At 63.1% G+C, this 22400-nt stretch overlaps 4 protein-coding genes across 5 annotated transcripts; 2 read left to right on the forward strand and 2 right to left on the reverse strand.

Annotated features, from left to right (window-relative positions):
- Positions 1–624: 624 nt before the first annotated feature.
- On the reverse strand, positions 625–9770 carry CHLRE_03g149450v5 (uncharacterized protein). Its single transcript, XM_043060487.1, has 19 exons — positions 9007–9770; positions 8789–8839; positions 8472–8551; positions 8148–8194; positions 7714–7852; positions 7333–7420; positions 7063–7137; positions 6828–6911; positions 6007–6510; positions 5538–5685; positions 4731–5197; positions 4365–4457; positions 4048–4112; positions 3716–3779; positions 3525–3597; positions 2990–3231; positions 2368–2781; positions 1993–2118; positions 625–1610 (listed from the first exon to the last, which is right to left on the reverse strand). Exons 1-19 carry the CDS (start codon positions 9634–9636, stop codon positions 1461–1463), a joined length of 3540 nt encoding a protein of 1179 aa, XP_042925616.1. The 5' UTR covers positions 9637–9770; the 3' UTR covers positions 625–1460.
- Positions 9771–9900: 130 nt separating this feature from the next.
- Positions 9901–14052, forward strand: CHLRE_03g149500v5 (uncharacterized protein). The gene is made up of 8 exons (XM_001695629.2): positions 9901–10073; positions 10238–10327; positions 10653–10736; positions 11093–11164; positions 11529–11648; positions 11826–12440; positions 12747–12905; positions 13044–14052. The coding sequence occupies exons 1-8, from the start codon at positions 10005–10007 to the stop codon at positions 13224–13226; spliced, it is 1392 nt and encodes a 463-aa protein (XP_001695681.2). The 5' UTR covers positions 9901–10004; the 3' UTR covers positions 13227–14052.
- Positions 14053–14760: 708 nt separating this feature from the next.
- On the forward strand, positions 14761–17222 carry CHLRE_03g149517v5 (uncharacterized protein). 2 transcript variants are annotated; one of them, XM_043060488.1, is made up of 2 exons: positions 14761–14792; positions 15121–17222. In XM_043060488.1, the coding sequence occupies exon 2, from the start codon at positions 15151–15153 to the stop codon at positions 15394–15396; it is 246 nt and encodes an 81-aa protein (XP_042925618.1). In that variant the 5' UTR covers positions 14761–14792; positions 15121–15150; the 3' UTR covers positions 15397–17222. The 2 variants fall into 2 exon arrangements, with proteins under 2 accessions (XP_042925618.1, XP_042925617.1); XM_043060489.1 differs by having other exon boundaries at positions 15121–15762.
- A 2-nt stretch (positions 17223–17224) lies between these two features.
- On the reverse strand, positions 17225–22200 carry CHLRE_03g149550v5 (uncharacterized protein). The gene is made up of 7 exons (XM_043060490.1): positions 21947–22200; positions 21031–21859; positions 20669–20787; positions 20393–20524; positions 20006–20220; positions 19567–19823; positions 17225–19392 (listed from the first exon to the last, which is right to left on the reverse strand). The coding sequence occupies exons 1-7, from the start codon at positions 22033–22035 to the stop codon at positions 18292–18294; spliced, it is 2742 nt and encodes a 913-aa protein (XP_042925619.1). The 5' UTR covers positions 22036–22200; the 3' UTR covers positions 17225–18291.
- Between the last annotated feature and the right edge of the window lie 200 nt (positions 22201–22400).

The following is a 22400-nucleotide window of genomic DNA, read 5'->3' on the forward strand; positions in this document are numbered from 1 at the left end:
AGAAAGTTCTGGGCCGCCAAAGTTGGGGGGTCGGTCCTCGTCCTGGGGGTCCGTCCACGGGGTCCGTCGGGTTTCGGGAGCCCATCCTGGCGGATTTCGGGAAGCGCCCCACAAGCAGGACTAGGGGCCAAACGCAGCAGTAAGAGGCTCATATGTGCACGTTATGACGTAATAAGCACAAACAAAGCGTGGGAGGGCTAAGTTTCGCGTCCGGACGTGGACATGTCGGGACATGTCTCCACATTCAACGCATGCGCACTGACACAGCTGGGCTCTGAAGCGCTGTTGCGCATGAGTGCACGTCTAACAAGGCTGCCGATGCGCATTGTCCATTCGTCACGCGGCAGAGAGTTGAGCGCGGGGTGGTCTGGGTCGAGGGGATTTCCATAGATAGGATCCCGCCCGTGACCGAAGTCTCAGAACAGGACCGCTGATGGCACGGAGTGATAGTGCTCGTCAAGAGGAGTCGATTGACACCACTTTGGTATAAAATGGAGGGGTTTTAACCCCTGAACAACAAGGTTTTGTCCGTCGGGGGGTCGGTCGTCCCCTCAAGGGGGGTCCCGGGGGATTTCGGGGCATGGGGTATGGCACTTTGTTTCCTACCCCCCCCCCCTTGCGCGGAGCGTGAATGTCTTGGTGTGTTGGCACTTGACACAAGCGCTGACACGCGGGAGGCGTAGGCGCGGATGCTAAGATCCGGGCCCTCACCAAACTCCGGCAGGCGTTCGACCAGCCGTGCGCTCCTGCACTGCCGTCGCAAATTGTTTGCCATGTGCTGGGGTCTGGGAATCAGCTGCACCCTGGAACTCACCAATCTGCCTTATCCCTGTCCCATCGCACACCCTCACCAAACTCCGCCCAGTCACAGACGCCACCCGCCCCACACCCCGGCTCTGTGCTTCCGCCTTCGTCCACCAACGCACACCGCCTTGCTTGCCCTTCTGGAATTGCCCCATGCTTTGCTGAGGCAAGGCAAACCGCGCTTTGCATTCCGCCCTCGGCTTTCTCGGTTTCGCTTTATAATCGTTAGAAGCATCGTCGGTGGCTGGTGGCGGGAGGCACCCCTGGCGGGAGGGAAATGGAGGGAAGGGCCGAAGGGGCGGCCTGCGCCAGGGCCGGCTTCAGCCAGCCTTCATTCCTTCAAGGCTGAGCGCTATCAGTGCTTTTGCCACTTGCCAGGGGCACCCCTGGCTGTTGCACATCGCATTCGCGCCAAAAGCCACTGGATCCTGACTTCAGATCATGATTCATGAATCTCAAACATTCTGCTGGTTGACCATACGGTATGCAACCTTCGCATGCACGTATGCAAAATACCATGCCGGTATTTCACTACAGCTACCAGCCCCTTCCTGTCACCCAACCTGTCACCCGCCCAGCACATCACAACGGGCTGGGCTAAATACCCTCGCGATCATTGTGCGTGGCGTGTCCCGCTGCACACAGACACACACTCGTCACAGGAAGCCCTCTGACAGCACCACCAGTTTGTCTCCCGCCACGAGCACCAGCTGCGTGTCGGCCGGCGGCGCCAGGTGCAGGTGGCCGCGGTGCATGTAACCGAGAGCCACGTCGCCGCCGGGAGCGCAGCGCACCACCTCGCACACCTACACACAGCGGCACGGCAAAAGCGCGCGGTTGGGAGTACCGTATTGACGCAAGCGCAAATACGGTATGCAAATGGGCAGGCGCGGGCAGCGGGGGGCCGCTGGGCTTTGGCTGGGGGCCTGCGGCCCCGTGTTTGCAGCCTCGTGGGTGGGAACATGTTCCCTCCAGCCGGCACACTGCTCTCCCCGAGTAAAATCCCACCCATACCGTGCAGCGCGGGCCCACACATACAGCCCTTTGCCACACAGCCCCAGCCCCCTGCCGCGCTCCTCACACACATGCCCCATACCCCAACCCCCCCTTATTCGTTGGGCTCGGGCATCTAATCCCCAACGCCTCCCACCCACCCACCACGCCCACCCACACATACTCCAAACGCACCTGGCTCCACGTGAACCTGTCCAGCGGCTTGAGGCCGTACCGGTCGGGCCTCTTGATGTACACCTCGCAGCCCTGCTCGTCCAGCAGGTCCTCCAGCCCGCTCACCAGCCGGGGGTCGGCGCCCACCTGCACACATACACACACATACACACACACGCACACACACGCACACACACACACACACACACACACACGCGCGCACACACGCGCGCACACACGCACACACACATACACCCGTGTTGCCTGCCCTTAAGCTCTCAAACACATTATGCACGGGGAAGGCTCAACACTTGTGGGAGCAGGGAAGAGGGCAGGACAGTGCTGACGTTGCCCCCACATCCAAGCCACACTCAACTAACTCAACACGCACCCCACCTGCGCCAGCATGCCGCTGATCAGCGCCCCCGGCTCCACAATCTCAATTGTCATGCCGCGAGCCGCCGCGCCCATCGCCTCCCAGCCGCCCTGCACGCTGCTGCTGCTGTTTCCGTCGCTGCTGCTCGTGTAGCCGTAATCACCGCCGTCCTCACTGTCGGTGCCGCTGCTACTGCTGCTGGCACCGGCGCCACCCAGGGGCGGCTGCACGGAGTAGCCGGCGGAAGGGTGGTCAACGCTAAAGGTTGGCTCCCCGTGGACCGACGAGGAGAAGGAAGACGCGGGGAAGTGGGGCGTGGCTGTGGCAGCAGCAGCAGCAGCCGGCGCCGCTGCCGCAGCGGGCGGCGGGCGGTAGGCGCTAACAGCTGCGGCCACCGTGGCTATGGCTGTGCGGCACGCCGTGGCGGCGATGTGCTGAGGCAGGGCGGGGCGCAAGCAACCAGGGATGATGTTTACTGCAGTCGGAGCCCGCCATGACTCTGGCACGGGGGCCGTGGGTAGCAGCAAAAGATTTCCTGTTCAACAGCGCACACTGTCTTGCTGCCCTTTTTCCGCGGCCCCTGCCTCAGCTCACGTCCCTGCCCTTCCTCGCGGCCTCCCACCTTCCCCCCACCCGCCGTACCTGCAGCACGCTGCGGTTTTGCGGGTCGTGCAGCGTGCACACGAACGTCAGCGGCTTGTTGGGCAGCTGGCGAGCGCGCCGCCACGGCTGCCAGCCCCTGCTCATCCCTGCACCAACCGCCGCCGCCTCCGCGCTGTGGCCACTACTGCTGCTGTCTGAAGGGTTTGCCAGCAGGCGCTGCAGCACCAGCGCTGTGCCCATTACCAAGGCGTCGCTCTCGATCTCAGGCAGCTGGTAGCCGCCTGTGTGGCAGGACGGCAGGGCGGCACCGGCCATGCAGTGCAACGGGTGAGGTAGGGACGGATGGGCGGGGGCGTGTCAGGGTGTGGCGCGTGGGATGTCGTTTCGCGCGCATGTGTTGCTGGAGCGTGTTGCGCGCCAGTATAAATTGGGGTTGAGCGAATCAAACCCACAGTGCGCAGGTGTGCGTGGCCAGGCTGGGGGTCACATGGTGTCCAGGCGACCAGACAGTGCCAGCCACCAGGACAGTGAGTGGGGGCGCGTAAGCGGCAGAATCATGCAGGCAGTGACGCACCGCTGATGATGACGGCGTCGGCTGCCAACACGTCCGCACGCAGCAGCACCTCCGGGGACATGGGGTCGCCCACCTGCGCGCATCCACACACGCACATGCATGCGGTCACACGTGATGGCCAAGGGAGGCTTAGCACGTGTGACCGGGCTGCAAGCGTTGCACAAAGAATGCGCGGCGGCGCCCCGCCCTACCTCGTTCCGGAAGCGCAGGTCAGCGTGGGGCGTGGGCCCCTCGGGGAGGCCCGAGCAGGGCTCCCTGCAGGCATCAGCAGGCAGGGGAAGAGACGGGAGCCATGAGCTGATACACGCCGTGTCACGTGTAACAACCGGGCGTTTCAGCTCAGGATCATGCGGCTGCACATGTGCAAGTGCGGCCGCATGGCACCTCCACCGGGCTGAACGAGGCCGTGCATCCACACACTGCCATTTGGCAGGCCTCCCATCTTTACCCCCGCCCCTTGGCTTGGTTTGGTTTCATTTGGGCTGGTCTTTACAACCCCCCCTTCCCCCCACACACAACTCACGGCGACACGATAGTGACCTGACACCCGGGCGCACAGAACTCATCCAGAGCCGCCATCATGGATTTCTGCGGGGTGCAGAGCGGGCGCACACATGGATGTGTGTGCGCAAACGTCTCATGCAGGCACGGTTGTTGCAAAGACTCGTGATAAGTGACAGCCCCGGAGTTTCTCATGTGCAGAGATGAGCAGCGCGAAGACCTGCACCAATGCGGCCTCGATGGGCGATGACACACAACACAACACTGTCTTTGCGCAGTGTTTTCCTTGTGTTCCTTAACAAAACAACACAACAGCTCATGCCACATCACGCCGCGCACCTCAAGTCTGCTGCTGTGTTCCAGCAGCACGATGTTGCGCGGCATGGCCCGGCGGCCGTCGTAGGGGGCGGTCAGCTCCGGCAGCTGAGGCGGCTGTGGCGCGAGGAAGGCGGGCGACGGTGGGTGGGGCCGCAGGGCGTTGGGAACCAGAACAATGTAAGGGGCGGTAGATACGCCTAGGGCCAAGCACCTAGAGCGAGATGGCGGCGAAACGGCCCTTGAATTGCAAAACAAGGCACCAGCACCCCAGCTTCCAAGACCAGTTGCTGTTACCGCGCTTGCGGCATGTGACCTTCTCAAGGCGCCGCTCCCATGTCCAGGCCACTACCGGTGCTCCCACATCCGGGTTGCTACTCCCGCACCTACCAGGTGGTTCAGCAGCGAGGCGAAGCAGTCCTTCTGCTTGTTGCCCAGCAGCACCAGCTGGTCGTGCCGCCGCAGCACCCGGTCGTCAGGCGGCGCGAACATCACCAGCCCGCTCCGGCCGCCGCCGCCGCCGTCTTGGTAGCCCGATGTACTGCTGCTGTTGTTGTTACTGCTGCTGTTGGCGCCATTGCTAGGGAGGCCTAGCACGTTCCTGAGGTTGAAGTTGAAGGGCGCGGTGTATCCAGCGGGGCTGGAGGCTGCAGCGGAAGCGGCTGCTGCTGCGGTTGCTGGACCGCTGGCCGCTGCGCCACGAGTTGTGGCGGCGGCCTCGCTCTCGCTGTCTGTTGAGCTGGCGCCCGCGGAGTCTGAGGCGTCGCCGGCGTCGCCGCTGCTTCCAGCGCCGCATGGCACAATGCCGCACAGCGTGGCGAAGCGGAACTGCCTGCGCGCGTCGGCGAAGGTACGGCCTGCGCGGGCGCCGGTGGTGAGGGAGATGCTCAGGCGCAAGCAGGCGAGCGAGCAACATCGCAGTGCTGTGACAGCAGGCGAGCTCGTATCCAAGACAGCGTGGGGCCTTCCGCCTGATAACACTACCGTACTCCATCACACCGGTCGCCCCACTCCACCCCACCCCACACCCCACGCCGCACTCTGCCCCCCCCCCTCGGGGACGCCGTCGGTCATCGGTACGCACACCACTACGCCTGCTGTCTCCTTCGCTACACTTCTCTGTACCAATCCTTGCAACCCCCCCCCCCACACACACACACAGACAGACAGGGTGGCTGCGCCCGGCGCCCTCCCCACCCGCCAGGTGCAGCGGCAGCGGCGTAATGTGCAGGCTGGCGTCCTGCTCGCGGCAGAACACGGTGTCGAACACGGCGGCCAGGCCAGGCTGCACGGCGCACTGCACCACCACGCGATAGGCGCTGGAGGCGCTGGACACGTACGTCACCTGCAGGCGGTGAGGTAAGTAAGGCGAGGGAAAGCGGTGGTGGCCACAAAGGCAGAGCTGACCCGAAGAAGTAGTGATCACCGCTCCAGACGCGTGAAGATTTTGGTCGCCGGCTGGCTGAGTGAGTACGACGTGATTTGATGCCCCATTCCAAACAGCCCCCTAAAGTCCGTAGCACCCATCCAGCTCAGTCAACATAGCGCGCACACACAGACACACACACACACATACACACACACACACACACACACACACACACACACACACACACACACACACACACACACACACACACACACACACACACGCACACGCGCGCACCTGCAGAGGTTCGAGGTCGGAGTCGCTGTCCACCACCTGGCACGCCGCCGCACCCGCACGCCCCTCCGCCGCGATAGTCTCCACCACCACCCGCTGCTGCCGGTGCGGCCGCCGCCGCCGCTGTCGCCGCCGCCGCTGCGCCGGCTGCAGCTCGGGTTCATCAATGCTGTCACCCGGCGCACCGAACAGCCACCGCCACATGCCATCGTCCTCTCCCGCATGGCTGCTACTGCTGCTGCTAGCGTGGCTACTGCTGGTGTGGCTGTTGCTGCTCCAGGCCGTGTCGGAGTCCTCTCGGCCCGCGCGGCCCGCCGCCATCTGAGCCGCTGCCTGGTGGATGTCCGCTGCGGACGTGAGCGGCGGCGGCTGGGGCTGCAGCGAGCGCAGCGCTGTGAGGCTGAGCTCCTGCTGCATGGTGGGCGTGAGCGCTCCCACCGGGCGGCTGGGCGACAGCAGCAGCACGGTGCGCGCGGCGCCGGCAGCCACTCGCTCCAGGTCCGTAACCTGAGGGTCCAGGGTTCCAGGCATGACCTTGGGCATGGCTTGCATTCAGCTTGTACCCTCTTGCATCGTCTCGGACATGAATGCCGGTACTTAGGAGAGGGTGGTGAGCGTGAAGGATGGGGATGGTGGCGAAGGTAATGGACGTAGATAGCATAACAAGGGAAGGGAGGCGAGTGGCACAATTTCTATCCTGGGCAAGGGTCCCAAAGCAGGTGAAGAAGAGGTCAGCGCTGGCCAGACGCGTGGCATCACTGCAGCCGGCCGGGAGTTGTCTCTGCCTCAAGGGCAGGGATTAAGGAGTACGGCGCCGCACTCGCCTTCATGGAGCTGCCGTGTCGCGTCACGATGATGCTGGCCGCTCGCTGGGGCAGCGAGTCCGCAATAAGTTTGTCCAGCTCATCCTGAAGGCAGACATAGAAGACAGCCCGGGATGTAGCATCGACATGGAAACGGTACGTTCTGACGGCACCTGTAACGCAGCCGTGCAACCGGACCACGTCCGCCCCTTCTCACATGCTTTATTGCAAGGTCCGCCACATTCCGCTTACTCACCTTCGGTTGCGTGCTAAGCACCGCCACGCAGCCCGCGTACACGCCCTGTCCCCGCGACTCACGCGCCGCCAGCACCTGCACAACCAGCCGGCACGGCGTGTGGCTCCAGGGCGAAACAAGGCCAGACAATATGCAGGGGGGTTCAATCCGTCGAGTTTCGCAACGTGTGAGTTTCGCCACGTGGATTTCGCCAGCAGACCAGCCTCGGCTCGGTACGACGGGCCGCTACCCGCCCCGCCATGCCCTTGGGAGCGGCGCTTTCGTCCCCACCTGCTTGAGCACGGCTATGAGGTGTTGCGGGTCGTCGGTGGGGTCCAGCAGCACCGTGTGGTCATTTGCGGGGATGGGGAAGTTGCCACTGTGGAGGGGCAACACAGTGGGGTTAGTTGAGGCACGCGAGGCCAATCAGGGGGGTGCAGCCGCAGGTCAGACACAGGCTGCGGCTGGGGCGCGACGCGCCCCATGTGCCAACCGCCATCGCACCGCCCCACGCCGCACCGCACCACACCCCGCTGAGCCGCCACTGCACTCCACTACACCGCACCGAACAACGTGGAGCCGCTTCTTCACGCCATGAAACAACGCCGCGAACAGCACTGCACCGCATCGCCACCACACTGCAGCCTGGAGTTGGAGGCAGAGGCCGCGCACCTGCGTATCTCCTCCACCGTGAGGCGCACGTCCTCCGTCAGCAGCCCCACCATGGTGGCGAAGGTGTAGAGGCTCATTAGGTGGATCACGATCAGCACCACCCGCGCCTGCACCTGGTCGAAGCGCGTGATGTCCATGCCTGCATTGGAGGGGTGGGGCAGCGGCGGCAGGGACGGGGAGCCCGGGGTTTGATGGGCGGGAGATGCCGTGGCAAGGGAGCGCGCGGAGGAGTGTTGGCGATGCGGGGCTGGGAGGGCGTGGGTACTGGGAAGGGCCCAGCTGCTGCACGTGCCCATGACGCAGCGCGCACAGGCCCAGGTGCCGACTGCCGTAGATGGCCCCTGCCCGCCGGCTCTGCGCAGTGCGCAGCCCGTTTGCGCCCCACCGCAAAGGTGCTGTCTGCGCGCATCCAGCCGCCCAGCCGCCCCACGCACCCGGCACACTCTGCAGCACGTAGAAGGCGTACTGCATCGCCTCATACCTGAACACACGCACACATAAACACCGATACACATGAAGATACACATGCGCATGGTTATAAAATCTATTTGGTGCCTTTCTAACACGTGCGCACGCATAAGCGTCCTAACATGCATGCTTCGGCGGTGAAGGCACGCTCGCCCACCTGCTTGCCCCCCAGGCAGCAAGTAGCAAGCCTTGAAATCATCCACCCTGCTGCAGGCAACGCATAAACCGGCCCCCGTGTGGATTTTCTGAGCGCTAACCCAAGCTGGCAGCAGCCGGCATTACCCACCCACCAGGACAGGTTGGTGGCCTGTCGCAGCAGCACCGACCCCACCAACACGATCGGCAGGCCCACGATGATGAGCGATAGCATCTGCAGGTACGCAACACACATTCACACATCGGCTATGCTATACACCTACGATACACACGCGCGGAGGTCAAGGGATGTGCCTCGCTGTCGAAGGGACGGGTGCTGTGCAAGCCGCCATGCCGGCCTTCCGGCCGTTACAGTACTCGGCACTTGCGCGCGTCGCCTATGGGTGGACATCACGTTGCACCGGGCCCGGCTCAGCCTCACCCCACACATGCCACCTGCCCACCTCCTCACCTTGCCCCACGTGGGCATCCGAAAGATCATCATGAGCCGATACTGAATGAGCTGCGGGTGTTGATGTTTGCGCACAAACACACGTCAACAAAGATGTGGAGCATAGTCACGCACTCCTTCCCCAACGGCGTTGTTCTCATGGCTCGCTGCCAGGCCGGTTGAAGCATACCCACACTGGCCTTACATACCCACACTGGCCTACAGCCCAGCCCACTCACCTGCGCGATGCGTGCCAGCCATGCCCGCCAGGCCTCCCGCAGAGAGTGGGGCCGGCCCCGTACGCTGTTGATGCCGTTTGTGGCCTGGCTCCAAGCCACCTGTGGCACCGGCCGCGCCCCCGCCGGCACTACCGATGCCCAGCTGCCCACCACGGTCGCGTTGACTGCGGCCGCGGCCGCTGCGCTGGAGGCCGCCCGCTGCGCGTTGAGTGCCGAGATGGCGTCGGTCACAGGGCTGTCGTCAACCTCCCAGGGGCCGTTGCTGGTGCTGGTGGTGCTGGTGGTGCCGTTGCCGTTGCTGGTGCTGGTGTCGTTGCTGTGGGCTGGACTGTTGGGTCCATCGGCAGAGGAGGACAGCGTCCGTACCCGCAGCCGCTGAGCACCAGGTTGGAGGCCGAGCCGGAGCTGCTGTAGTTGGGCGGCGCGCGGATCGGGCGTAGGCGTTGGGCTCCACGAGCATCCCAGGTCATACGGCCGCGTAGGAGAGCCACGACGAGCTCCTTGGCGTGCAACCAGGCGCGAGCGTACCGCAGGCGTGCCTGGTAGCAGCGCCGATGCCCCCGCAAGCATGTGCGTGCTGCCAGCGCACGGTTGGCCGGGGGGCGGCTTCACGCGGGGAATCTGTTGCATTGTTCTGGCTTGTCGCAGTTCTTAGACTACTGGCATTTCTTTGAAGAGTGAAAGCGCTGCGGGCGCGAGGTCGACAGGAGGCAGACCACTCAACACGCAGTGCTGTCACCAACTCGTTTGCTTTGCAGGTTTAGTCATTCATGAGTTATACACATCAATGGGCCACTTTGGGCTCGCCTGAAGTGGTTTGATGAGGCATGTTGCGCCATGGTTTGGCGAGAGAAAATGTTCTGACAGACCCGCCCGAACAAAGTACATCATCAACTTCATGTAGAAAACTCATTGCGTGGACCAACATATTGAAAAACAGAGCAAAGCTGCATCGGCATTTGTAAGGACAGTTTGACGCTTGTGACTTTTGGTAAAGAATGACTAGTGTAGATGAAGAGCCAACGCAGCCCCACGACCCGGTTGAAGAGGAGGAGGAGCCCGATGAGGTGCGCATTGCTCAGCGAGCGGTCGCGGGGTCATGTTGGTTGGGTTGTAGCTGTAATTATATGTTCATCGTTGCTTGGAAGACATTGTTAGCCCCAAGCGCCCCTCCGCGCACCCTTCGCTCGGCGGCCGCCGGCCAATTGCCTTCCTGTGGGCGCACCTGCAGATTCAATGGAATTTGGGCTTTGTGGAGGAGCCGGAGAAGCCGCATTTACTAATGCGCCACCGGTTCCCAAGCAAAGTTGGGGGGCGACCGGTGCGTCAGTGGGGGGGAGGGGTAGACTGTTGCAGCAGGAGTGGGAGCCGCGGCCGGCTTCACCGCTCGTGGGCCCGGTATCACGGGGTGCACAGTATGGTATGCAAACTGTCTGGATGACTGGGGCGAGACGCGCAGCCAGCGCAGCAACAGCGCGTCAGCGCCTGCGTGCCGCCTCACGAGCGGGCGTGCTCGCCCCTAAGCACGGCCCTCATAGGACTGCAGTCCTTGCTTATACGGGCCACGTGCGCAATGCGCAGGCCTGGCTCGAGCCCATGTGATTGATCACGCTCAAGATCACGCTCATGCTTATGCTCATGTGCAGGCCTGGCTGGACCCCCTGCGGCTGCCCAGCACGGACATGCTGACGTGCAAGGCCAGCGGCAAGCCGCTGGACTTCCTGCTGCAGGTGGGCGGGTGGTGGAGCTGGTGGGGGATGGTGGGGGATGGTGAGGGCGGGTGGGGGATGGCGGCGCGCGTGGAGGATTGTCGGGCGGGGAGGATGGTGGGGCGGTTGGTGGGGCGGTTGAGAGCGTGCGAGGAACGGAATTGGGTGTTGGGCGGCCGCTGGGCGACACCGAAGCCAGCGCCTGCGGCTGAAGCTTGCTGTTGCCAACCAAGGGTGAAAGAGCATTGGAGCATGATCTCGCTGACGATGCGCTTGCCAGCCATCAACGCAGTACGTACCGGCACCAAGCAAGTGCCGCACGCAACCGGCCGCACATCCTATTCCGTCCCCGGCCCCGGTGCTGGGTTCTGCCGCAGGTGTACGCGCCTGTGGACGCCAACCCGGATGAGGGCTTCCATCGCGCGCTGTTCCTTTTTATCAGTCCAGAGGTGAGTGGGGGGCAGTAGGGGGGATTTGCCCGAGCCCAGAGCGGTAGGTCCCAATAGTCAAGGAATGATCGCCCGCGGGGTAAGAGAGAAGGCGGGGCGGCCCGTAGGCAGCGGGACTGTGGGCCGTGGCCGGGCGGCCAGGTATCCAGGGGAGGCCGGGCGGGGCGAGGAGGGCTGCAGCCAACGAAAGATACTGTTGTGTTCCGGGCAGCATGGAATAGGACTGTGGGAGGGCAAGCCATGATGTTGGTAGGTGGCTGCTCGGGCTGGTCTACTGTGCCGGCTGGTCTGCCGCCAACTACGCCGCTCACTACTCGATACCTGGGCACACCCTTACTGGTCTGGCTGTGCACTGCTGCTGCAGGGCTCGCGGCTCAAGGAGCCGGGGGCGGTGCGGCTGTTCCGGTGTCAGATGCCGCGCCGCAACGCCTTCTACTCCAGTGACCCGCCCCGGGACAAGGACAAGTTCCCCAACCCGTTGTCGGTGAGGGAGCGCTGCACAGCCACGGGGGGCCTCTATTGTGCCGGGGCCTGCGTTAGGTCTCAGGATGTGTAGCAACGTACGGCAGGAGAGAGGGTGTGGTCAAGTTTGTACGATCGTGTTCCGGGTAACAACAGCGTACGGTATGTATGGAACGTAATCGAATCGCTGCAACTGCAGGCCTCGGACGCGGACGCGTCGCGCGCGCGTGACCCCTGGCGCTCCGTGGACGCGGAGCGCCCCGCCTCTGCCACCTCCTCGGGCGGGCCGGCCTCCACCTCCTCACCCGCCGCCGCCAAGCGGAAGGGGAAAGGCAAGGGCGGCGCCGCGCCTACTGCCGCGGCCAACGGGGCCGCTGCTGAGGGCAGCGTTGCGGCGGCGCCACTGCCGCGCGAGGGCGTGCGGGGGCCTGGTGGCCTGTACCCAGAGCTGGAGCTGATAGTGGAGCCAGAGGAGGACTACATGGACGAGTGGGAGGAGGAGGAGGATGGCGCGGCAGAAGGCGGGAAAGAGGCGGAAAAGAACGAGAAGAAGGAGGACGACGGGAGAGTGGATGACGCGAAGACGGAAACCGATGCTGGGGAGGCGCCGGCAACAGAGGCGGGAGCGGGGGCGGCGGCAGGGGCGGCGGAGAAGGGCAGCGCGCGGGGCGGTGTGGAGGCGGAGGTGCGGCGAGCGCTTGAGGAGTACCGGCGGCGCGTGGCAACGGAGGGCGAGCTGAATGACGAGGAGCTGCCGCCGGATGTGATGGAGGCGCTGGAGGCCAACGCCGCGCCGGAGCAGCGCTGCTTCGTGGTGGGTGGGGGTGGGGGGAGGGTATGTGCCCGAGCCCAACAAACAGGTTCCGTCTTGTCAAGGAGGGGGGCTTGAGGCTGGGGGGTAGTTTACTCGCATCCCAAAGAAACCAAGGACAAAAACTTTTGGATGGGGGGCCGCGGGAGCGCGCTGTGGATTTGGGTTTGGATGTCCGGCAAGGGTCTTGACGGATGTGAAGGTTGGGTTAGCAGGCTGGCAGCATGTGTGTTACCGTAAGCGTCGGCGTGTGACGCCTCTCACGCGTGTTTGGCTCTCTTTGTATGTCTCTGTTTGCGTCCCAAACAGGACTTCCAAGCGCGTGTGTCCTGGGCGCCGGAGCAGGTCATCCGCTACTGCTTCCAGGACGGGGCGCAGCCACTGTGGCCGGCGCCGCACTGCCGACCGAAGCCGGGTGACGTGCCAGCCTGCAGCCGCTGCGGCGCGGCGCGCAAGCCCGAGTTCCAGGTACGGCTACTAGGGCGGCGCACCACACTGGGCGTACTACTGATTGCATGCCACAGCAGCCAACGCATACACCGATGTCCTGGGCGATCCGGAGGCACACTGATCATTCCTCACGTTGTTGCCCCTTCCCCTCCTCAGGTGCTGCCGCAGCTGCTGCACTACCTGCGGCTGGATGAGGAGGACCCGGCCAGTCCCGACTGGTCCACCCTGGTCGCCTACACCTGTTCCGCCTCATGCAGCCTGCCGCCCGCGGAGGTGGAGTCGTCGCAGTGCGCGTACACGGAAGAGGTGGTGTGGGTGCAGCCGTCAGTGACCCAGTAGCTTGGAGGCTGTAGGTCAGGGCGGTGTGCACGTGCCAGCGATGTGCATACAGGACCGCTTTGGGAGCGTGTGGTCAAGTTCTGACTCGGGCGTCTGCGATACGCGCAGTGTGTGCAAAAGGCATGCGTGTGTCACGTGGCTTAGGCCAAGAGGAGCGCCGCGCCGGGGCCAAATGTTCTGTCAGGGTTGCAGCTTACTCGGTGCATTGTGAGCTCGGTGGGTGGGGTTGCACGGTGTGCGACATGCTTCTGGGGTCCCATCATCAGCAAGACAGCGGGGCTTGCATCTTCCAGGGGTGGGCCGCCGCCGCAGGCGAGAAGGGCTCTAACCAGTAACCACTTTCTCGCCCACAGCATCCGGGGCTAGTTGTTGTCGTTTGGGGGGGGGGGGGGCTTCGCCCCCCACCCCCACCCCCGGAAAGGGGTAGTTGGCGAGATTAGGGGACCCCATGCAGCCCAACGCGGCAAGAATGCACCCCCCGGAATCGCCTAACCTTTCTCGCCTGAGGGCCTACAGTGGGGCCCCGCTTCTTGCCGCTCCCCGAAGATGCAAGCCCTGCAAGACAGCGGCCATGCGACAGGAGAGCACGCCATGGGGGCTGGGGGGTGAGGGATGCAGGCGCTACGCAGCGTTTATACGGTTGTGCTTGCACAGTTGGTGACAAAGCCGGTGACATTTTCACGCTAGCAAGTGTCGGTGTCGGGCTACTGCCAAATGTGACATCTGGGCCCAAGGCAAGGTGCATGCCCTCGTGCGGCAGCCAGTGGCTTCGGCATTTCGAATGTTGTTGAATTACCTCATCGTGTGCATATCTGGATCTGGGAATATGCTGCATACGACGGGGCTTCGCCACCTTGGGTGGGGTTGGGGTGGGGGTGGGGGTGGGGTGCTGTAGAACTGTGGGCGGAACACGGAAGTTCTACGACACACAAGTAAGTGTGCTGGGGTGGGTGGGGAGCGTTTAGGTAGGAGTTATATAACCCTGCGGACGGCGCCCTGGGGCATCTATAGTATATAACCCTGCGGACGGCGCCCGCAGGGTTATATGTAGATGCCCCAGGGCGCCGTCCGCAGGGTTATATACTTGTGTCTCGTAGAGCTTCCGTGTTCCGCCCACATGAACGTATTGCTCCCATGCGCGTCAGCAAACTTCCAGCCAGCCAGCAACTTGTCGGTACAGTAACTCCGGCGCTCGACCAGCCATGCACTTCTGCTCTGCCACTGCAAACTGTTTGCTGTCTGCTTGGGGTATGGGCATCAGCTGCACCTTATGGAACCTCGCCAACCTGCCTAAAACGGCCTAAACTCTGTCCCATCACACACATATCGCACACCCATACGGCATTCCAAGTGACCGAGTGAGCGAGCTGAGGCTGGTTGGGTCAGTTGAATGCGCTATCGTTGGCCTTGTGCCGCGTCTTGTTATCGAAGATGCTTCAAGGAAACGAAATCTCGCCTTATCCCGCCGCCGCCCACGCCGCCGCCCGTGGGTGTGTTAAGACTGTATACCAGGCATTGTATACGCCCTAATTAACGTATTTGTCATCAGCTCCTATAGCTCAGCAGGTAGAGCGTGCGGCTGTTAGCCCGACCTTCCCGAGTACGCTCGGGTGTCAATGATACCGCAAGGTCTACGGTTCAATCCCGTATGGGAGCGCTTTTAAAATTTAGGCCGGGGCACGCCAACCCCCACGGCCCCACCACCCTTTTGTCATTTTCCGCGGGCTACTTAACCTCGCTCCTCCCCCCGTGCACACAGGCGCTGCCGGAGGCTCCACAGCCGGAGCACATGTGTGGATGCAACAGCGCAAGGAGTGGGGGAAGTCTGGCCAGCGGGCGTCTTCACGGGACCCAACCCACATCAACTCGCCATACTGCGTGCACGTGTCTGCAGGTGCGCGCCCTGGAGCGGGACAACTTCAACATGCTGCGCGCGATCCAGAATCTGCAGAAGATCAAACCAGGCGGGCCGCGGCTACGCCAGTCTCTGGCCCCGCGGCCGCTGGGTGGTGGTGCAGCCGGGGTGACGGGCGGCTCAGGCGCTGCGTCCATGCCGCCGCACCAGCAGCAGCAGCAGCAACAGCAGCAGCAGCAGCTGTTGCACCAGTCTTTGGCCCCGCGGCCGCTGGGTGGTGGTGCCGCTGGGGCGACGGGCAGTATGGCGAGTTGATGTGGGTTGGGTCCCGTGAAGACGCCCGCTGGCCAGACTTCCCCCACTCCTTGCGCTGTTGCATCCACACATGTGCTCCGGCTGTGGAGCCTCCGGCAGCGCCTGTGTGCACGGGGGGAGGAGCGAGGTTAAGTAGCCCGCGGAAAATGACAAAAGGGTGGTGGGGCCGTGGGGGTTGGCGTGCCCCGGCCTAAATTTCAAAAGCGCTCCCATACGGGATTGAACCGTAGACCTTGCGGTACCATTGACACCCGAGCGTACTCGGGAAGGTTGGGCTAACAGCCGCACGCTCTACCTGCTGAGCTATAGGAGCTGATGACATACACGTTAATTAGGGCGTATACAATGCCTGGTATACAGTCTTAACACACCCACGGGCGGCGGCGTGGGCGGCGGCGGGATAAGGCGAGATTTCGTTTCCTTGAAGCATCTTCGATAACAAGACGCGGCACAAGGCCAACGATAGCGCATTCAACTGACCCAACCAGCCTCAGCTCGCTCACTCGGTCACTTGGAATGCCGTATGGGTGTGCGATATGTGTGTGATGGGACAGAGTTTAGGCCGTTTTAGGCAGGTTGGCGAGGTCCCATAGGGTGCAGCTGATGCCCATACCCCAAGCAGACAGCAAACAGTTTGCAGTGGCAGAGCAGAAGTGCATGGCTGGTCGAGCGCCGGAGTTACTGTACCGACAAGTTGCTGGCTGGCTGGAAGTTTGCTGATGCGCATTCCTCACGCTCCGGGCGCCCGGCCAGGCGATAGCACCACACAGACACACCGCAACGCCACACTCGCGATGCAGAGCCGAAGATGACCAGCGTCCACGGATGAGCACCAGAGGCAACCGCAGAGAAAATGCAGACAGAATGCAGCAAAGCAGTGGCCGGGCGACAGTGTGACAAGCAGGGGCGAAAGCAGGGCGAGGCAGAAAAGGGAGCCCGAATGTACGGATGAGTGCCGGCGGGCGAGTCGAATGCGATTGCGAGACAAACACAACCGGAGTGTGAGGAAGCGCCGCGGGTTGGCATCAGGGAACCCCTGGTTGGCATTGGGACTGTCGCGGCTGAAGTTCGGGACAGAGCTGTATCGCGCGCCCTAAGGACCGAGTGCGGTTAGCGGAAGGTTTGCTGGCGATGCGCGCTGGCGCTTGCGCTGCAGTGTAGTGTGAGAAGAGAGGCAAATATAAAGCAGGAAGAAGGATGAAGTGGGCAGCTGGCAGGAGTGTGCGATGATGGCGGGCGCTACTGACGAGTGAGACGGGCACAGTCGGTAGCAGCTGCCTGGTGAGCACGACGTTCTACAGCATCCCCCATTCACGTGACTTCACCAACCTGCCTTACCACTGTCCCATCGCATATCCACGTGCCTTTGTCCGTTCTATTATCATGTTGCATGTGCACCTGACGGTTCGGGGCGGGGGGAGGGTAAGGTTGCTGAAGGGGCTTGGGTGGGAGTGGGGAATGAGGTGGGTGGATGTGTGATGGGACAGGGTTCAAGGCAGGTTGGCGAGGTCCCGTAGGGGGGTTGTAAATACCAGCCCAAACTAAACCAATGAGGGGATGAGCTGGGTGGATGATGGGACGATGGGTAGGATGGCAGGGTTATATGCCCGAGCCCAATGAAGAGGTCCCGATTACCGTATTAAGGAACCGTGTTCCAACCCAGGAGTGCAAGTGCAGTGCAAGACAAGCGCTAGATATGACCTGCAGACTCGGTCATGTGGGCGGTGGTGTGATTGACGTGGACAACATGCTTCAAGGAAACGAAATGCGCACGATGCTAGAGGAGGTGTGGACCTACGTGGACATTGTCACCTACCCAGGCTCGGCCAATACCTTTCCCACCCACCATACCCTCCAACCCATCACCGCAGAACGTCCCTCCTGTCTCCCATGTACCACCGAACGCGCACTGACCCATGTACCACCGAACCCCCCATTGACGTTCAAAGCAGAGCGCTCACGCCAGTTATAACCACCTTTAGAACAGAAAGTGATGAGTCCGGGCGCCCAGGAGTCGTGAGCGCCTGGGCCAGGGCGCAGAGCCAGGGATGCAAAGCTGGGCCCGTAGCTTAATAGCAGGGCTTGCATCTTAAAGGAGTAGGCCGCCGCCGCTGGCGAGAAGGGCCCTAACCACGTTCTCGCCAACGACATCCAAGGCCCTACGAAAGGGGCACTTGGCGAGATTAGGGGACCGTATGCAGCCCCACGCGGCGAGAATGCACACCCGGAAATGCCCAATCTTTCTCGCCCGACGGCCTGCATTGGGGCCCGTTTCTTGTCTGAGAGAGTGGGTACATGCCCTCCCCGAAGATACAAGCCCTGAGCTTGTTAGGCCAGAACACACGGATCTACAGACGCCACTAGAATTCAAGACATCATACGGTAGCTAAGGAGGTCGTAAAGCTTTCCAGACGAAGTCCAGCAGGCCGATACACCGACACATTGACGCCCCATAATGAGTACTGAATGATGAACGGCAGGGCTTGCATCTTCCAGGGGTAGGCCGCCACCGCCGGCGAGACGGGCCCAAAAGTGCCTGAAGTTTAGCGTTTGGGGGCCCCCCAAACCCCCCTCGGAAAGGGGTACTTGGCGAGATTCGGGGACCGTGTGCAGCCCCACGCGGCGAGAATGCACCCCCGGAAATGCCCAACCTTTCTCACCCGAGGGCCTGCATTGGGGCCCGCTTCTTGCCGCTCCCCGAAGATGCAAGCCCTGATGAACGGACAATTTGAACGCTAACGGAGGGTACAAGAGCACGGCAGTCAAGTCAACAGTGTCATGCTGATGATGCATGTCGGCCACCTTTAAATGCGCATGGCCACCTTTGTCTCAAAACTGCGCCAGAACTGTATCATCATACATTTATACCGTACACCACTCACTCCACGCCGGTGTCTAGTAGTCCCCGTCCAGGTCTTCATCAACCTCCTCCACCCCCAACTCCGCCCAGCTATCGTCGTCTACTGGAGCAGCTGCTATCAATACCGCATCCGCGCCCGCCGTCCCAAGCACCGGTCCTGCTGCTGCTGCCTCTCGTGCTGCATGCCCGCTGCTGCCCACGGAGCCTTGCATGTGGTCTGGCGCCACCGAGAACGGCACTGCTAGCGCCGGCTGGTGCTGCTGCTGGCGGCTGCGCATCACGTCGTACTTGCTGCAGTTCTCTACACGGCCGGAGAGCTGGCGACCGTTGCTGGCACCTGATGGAGAAGCAGAACCTTGGCCACCCGCCGTGCCAGCAGCCGTGCCAGCAGTCGCCGCCCGGGGGCTCGAGTCCGACTCGGCGCGGTTTGCAGCTGGCCCAGCTGCGGCCGGCGGCACCGAATGCAAGCTCTCCACCTCGTCAGGGCCCTCCCGGGGGTCCTCCTCGGGAACAGGCGGCGGAATCCATGGCGGCAGGGCGGCGCTGCCACCAGCCCCCGGCAGCTTCAGAGGCGGGACTGCAAATGGTGGTTGCTGCTGCTGCTGCTGCTGCTGCTGCCGCTGCTGAGGTTCCGGTGGCGATGCGGCGGGCGGTGCATTGGTGGGGGCCAAGCGTTGGGCCGCCAAGCTCCTGGTGGGAGACATGTCCGTACCACGCGGCGGTCCCGGTCCACCGCTGCAGCCAACCGCATATCCCCCTTGGCTGACGGGGCGCGGCTGCGGCTGTGGCGTCCGTGGTTGTGCGATCGCCTGCCTAGCCTGCCCGTGCTCCTGGTGGCGCGGCGCCTCCCCTGACCCTGACAAGCTGGCGGGCTGCTGGTTCCATCGTGTGCCACAACCACCTCCGTCGTCGCTCTCTTGCCCTAGGTCGGGGGCATTAGCTGCCGCCTGCACCGTGCGTGCCGCCAGAGAGGCGTTGGTGAAGATAGGGCCGCCAGGCAGGAACGCCAGTGCGGCGTGCAGGCGGCCCTGGTGTGCGCGCAGAGCACGTAGCACGGCGGGCACGCCGGCCACCTGTGGCCCCCGGCTGCGCACCCTAGCCTCCAACACAGCCATGTTACCGCGGTGTGCGGGGCCCTGCAATGTCATCAAAGGGGCGGCAAGGCGCGAGCAGAGTGGTAGGTCATGTGGTACAGGTAATGTTGTTGCCCATGGCAATTGAGACCTGACTTCCCTCCATGCAGCAGCATGTGCCGAGGCATGAGCTTTCGTTCAACGCATCAGCGCATCGGCGCTTGCTTGCTTGCTTACCAAGGGCACCCGTGCGTCAATCAGGTGTGCATGTGACAACAGCACCTCCGCACATGCAGTCACTTCGGCAACTGTGGTTGCCGTATTGCCAGCGGCAAGTGGGTTGCTTCCACCACCCCGGGATGTCCCAGTGTTGCCTGTTGCAGTGGCCTGTGGGCCATTGCCGTAGCCGGGGCGGGCGGGGCTGCGCTGCGCAGTTTGGTCCTTCACAGCAAGCGGTTGGCACCCCAAAGAGCCTCGTGCCCTGGCATCACCACCTGCGCCACAAATGAACACTCTCTCCGAATCTGTTTACTGGATACAAGCAGAGAAGAGAGCAAGGCTTGCCACCTACCCACTTGTCGAATGCCCACACGCACAACCATCCATGCTTAGCATCGGAACCTTCATATACATGCACGCGCAGTAAGCTTATGCTATGCACACATGCTGCACTCACCCAGCTTGTCACGCAGCTGCCAGAGCTCCTCCTCCAGCCGCGCCTGCGCCCCCGCGTGCGCCGCCGCCTGCTCCGCCAGCTGCCGCCGCAGCTCCGCTGCCTCTGCCGCCGCTGCAGCCGCCCGGCCCGCCAGCAGCTCCGCGCGCGCCAGCTGTCGGCGCGTCTCCTCACTGCACGCCAGTGCCTCCGCCTGCAGCTCCGCCACCACCGTCGCCCTGCACCGCCGCAAACGGTATCCAGAAAAACTCGGTCCTCGTCTGCCTCATCTGGCCCCGAGCATAATTACTGGTACGCAGCCGCTGCACACCGTCCAGCAAACACGCTCCCATGGCCATTGCACCTGTGTATCACAGCTCTAGACCTCTATTGAAGTCCTGTATCACTTACCGTGTGGACTTGGCGAGGCGCTCCAGCTCGTGGCGAAGATCCTCCCGCGCCGCCTCGCAGTCCTCCAGCCGCTGCCGCAGGGCCGCCACCAGGCTGGCGGTCTCGGGCGTGCGGTACAGCTGGCAGGGCATGCTGCGAGCAAGTAGTACCGGTAAGCAGGGAGCCGCATCGAGTAAGAGTGTGGAGACGAGTTGCGCGACGCAGGGAGCGTGTAAAGAATAGTCAAAGAATGATGTGGGATATTCAGCCAGCTGCCAGGCGGCACGCCATCCGCACCTGTTGGGGCTGAGCGACCCGGCCTCCCGCTGGCCCAGCGCCTCATCTGCCCGCGCGAGCGACGTCCGCAGCCTCGCAGCCTCCGCCTCCCCACGCCGCTGCGCTGTCTGTGTTAGCGTCTACACCGGCAAGAGGTAGGAGAGGCCCATCGCGCATTAGAACTCATGATCTTCCTGTTTGGCTGCACAAGGGCACGCCATGCCCGCTGAGTACGCAGCATGTCCTCTCTTGCCCGGTCATCCGCGAATGTGGCCGCGGCACGTCTGCATTCCTTGCATCACAAACCCACCCACCCACCGTGCCCACCCACCCACCCAGGCAACCACCCTCCCACGCATCCGCCCGCCCACCAGCCCACCTACCAGCTGCTTTTGCAGCTCCGCTATCCGCCTGCGCAGCTGCCAATTATCCTCTGAAAGGTCCTCCACAGTCCTGGGCGGCCCGGTGCCACTGGCGGCTGGGGTCGCCGGCGCCCACCCCGCGCTGAGAACTGGCGAGCCCGGTGCGCCGCCGCCGGCAGCGCCGTGCACGGTTGCTGCCGAGGCAAACCGTGCCGACGCCGCACGCATTGGCGACCGCGGGCTCACGAGGGCGGTGGTAAGCGACGCGCGAGAGGTCGACGTGGCGCGCGGTGATGGCAGTGTCTGTGGTGCGTCCGCCGCCGCTGCTGCCGCTGCTGCTGCTGCGGCGGCGGCGGGCGGAGGGCTGCTGCCGGCAGCAGGTGGCGCCTGGTGGTGCGAGCTGGTAATGGCACTGCGGCTGCGGGGTGTGACACGACCGACTGGCGAGTGCCGGCGTGGCGGAGAGGCCCCGAGAGCTGCCGGAGTGGTGCCAGGGTTAAGGTGGAGGCTGGGGGGAGGCTGGCTGGCCAGCACGGGGCTGGCAGGTGCCTCTGCGCGTGGCGTGCACCATTCGCTGCTGCTGCTGGCTGCTGCTGGTGGCGCCGGAGCTGGTGATGCACAGGGCGTAGGTGCCGGCAACGAGTGTTTGGCAGTAGCCGACTGTGCCCATGCTCCTTTCAAAAGTGCGGGAGGCGAGTCGCCATTGAAGATGTGCGAAGGAAGGGGTGAGTCACGGCGGCGGTCCTGGGCGGTTGCAGGGCGAGTGTGCAGGCTCGCTCGCGTGGCGTCCGACGTGTATGACACAGCTGGCTTGGCTGTCGCTGGTCGCTCCTCTTTTGCCACCAATGTGCTGCATATAACATGTAAGCGTGCACGCACGGCGAATGAGCGTGGGCGATGGGTTCGGCACCAGCCAAAACTACAAGGCCGGGCTTACCCCAAGCGACCTTTAGCGGAAATCAGTCTTAAAACTGTTTCCAGGCCAAAATCATCCTCAAGACTCGTTGCTCTTCGAGAAGAGCCCATGTCGACTTCGCCCTGAGTCTCCGCTTCCTCTGTTCAAGTCTCGGGTGACATCTTGCGTCTGCAATGTTACTAAGGCCTGGTGTCAGCCGCAAGAAATACACGTGTCTTGAATACCCATGTGTGGCGTGCACAGTGGACACTACAGCAGGAAGCTCGAATGTATACAAGGGATGCAATGCTTGGGTGTCAAATGAGCCTCGCCAAAAATACGGACATGTGTAATTGATGGCCCGGCCGATCACGACTCCGTTTCTTCAGGATGGCATCGGCTTTGGGTCACACCCTGCGCCGGTACGCTACGTAGATAAGACAAATGCCCCCCGACGTATGATGGTGTTGCCAATGCGCACCAGCATACGTCCGGG

Source organism: Chlamydomonas reinhardtii, chromosome 3 (assembly GCF_000002595.2).
Source record: "Chlamydomonas reinhardtii strain CC-503 cw92 mt+ chromosome 3, whole genome shotgun sequence".
In the NCBI taxonomy this organism is placed as follows: Eukaryota; Viridiplantae; Chlorophyta; class Chlorophyceae; order Chlamydomonadales; family Chlamydomonadaceae; genus Chlamydomonas; species Chlamydomonas reinhardtii.

What these genes read in the sequence shown, in the direction of transcription:
- CHLRE_03g149450v5 (XM_043060487.1), bottom strand. Translation starts at nt 9,636, where the DNA reads ATGCAACAGATTCCCCGCGTGAAGCCGCCCCCCGGCCAACCGTGCGCT. An exon ending in CAGGCCACCAACCTGTCCTG is followed by an intron (nt 8,195 to 8,471) that starts GTGGGTGGGTAA and finishes GCGTGTGTTCAG; the next exon opens with GTATGAGGCGATGCAGTACG. An exon ending in CGACGCCGTCATCATCAGCG is followed by an intron (nt 3,232 to 3,524) that starts GTGCGTCACTGC and finishes CCTGCCACACAG; the next exon opens with GCGGCTACCAGCTGCCTGAG.
- CHLRE_03g149500v5 (XM_001695629.2), top strand. Translation starts at nt 10,005, where the DNA reads ATGACTAGTGTAGATGAAGAGCCAACGCAGCCCCACGACCCGGTTGAA. An exon ending in CGCTGGACTTCCTGCTGCAG is followed by an intron (nt 10,737 to 11,092) that starts GTGGGCGGGTGG and finishes GTTCTGCCGCAG; the next exon opens with GTGTACGCGCCTGTGGACGC. An exon ending in AGTTCCCCAACCCGTTGTCG is followed by an intron (nt 11,649 to 11,825) that starts GTGAGGGAGCGC and finishes CTGCAACTGCAG; the next exon opens with GCCTCGGACGCGGACGCGTC.
- CHLRE_03g149517v5 (XM_043060488.1), top strand. Translation starts at nt 15,151, where the DNA reads ATGCTGCGCGCGATCCAGAATCTGCAGAAGATCAAACCAGGCGGGCCG.
- CHLRE_03g149550v5 (XM_043060490.1), bottom strand. Translation starts at nt 22,035, where the DNA reads ATGGGCTCTTCTCGAAGAGCAACGAGTCTTGAGGATGATTTTGGCCTG. An exon ending in CGGAGCTGCAAAAGCAGCTG is followed by an intron (nt 20,788 to 21,030) that starts GTAGGTGGGCTG and finishes TTGCCGGTGTAG; the next exon opens with ACGCTAACACAGACAGCGCA. An exon ending in GGGTCGCTCAGCCCCAACAG is followed by an intron (nt 20,525 to 20,668) that starts GTGCGGATGGCG and finishes ACTTGCTCGCAG; the next exon opens with CATGCCCTGCCAGCTGTACC.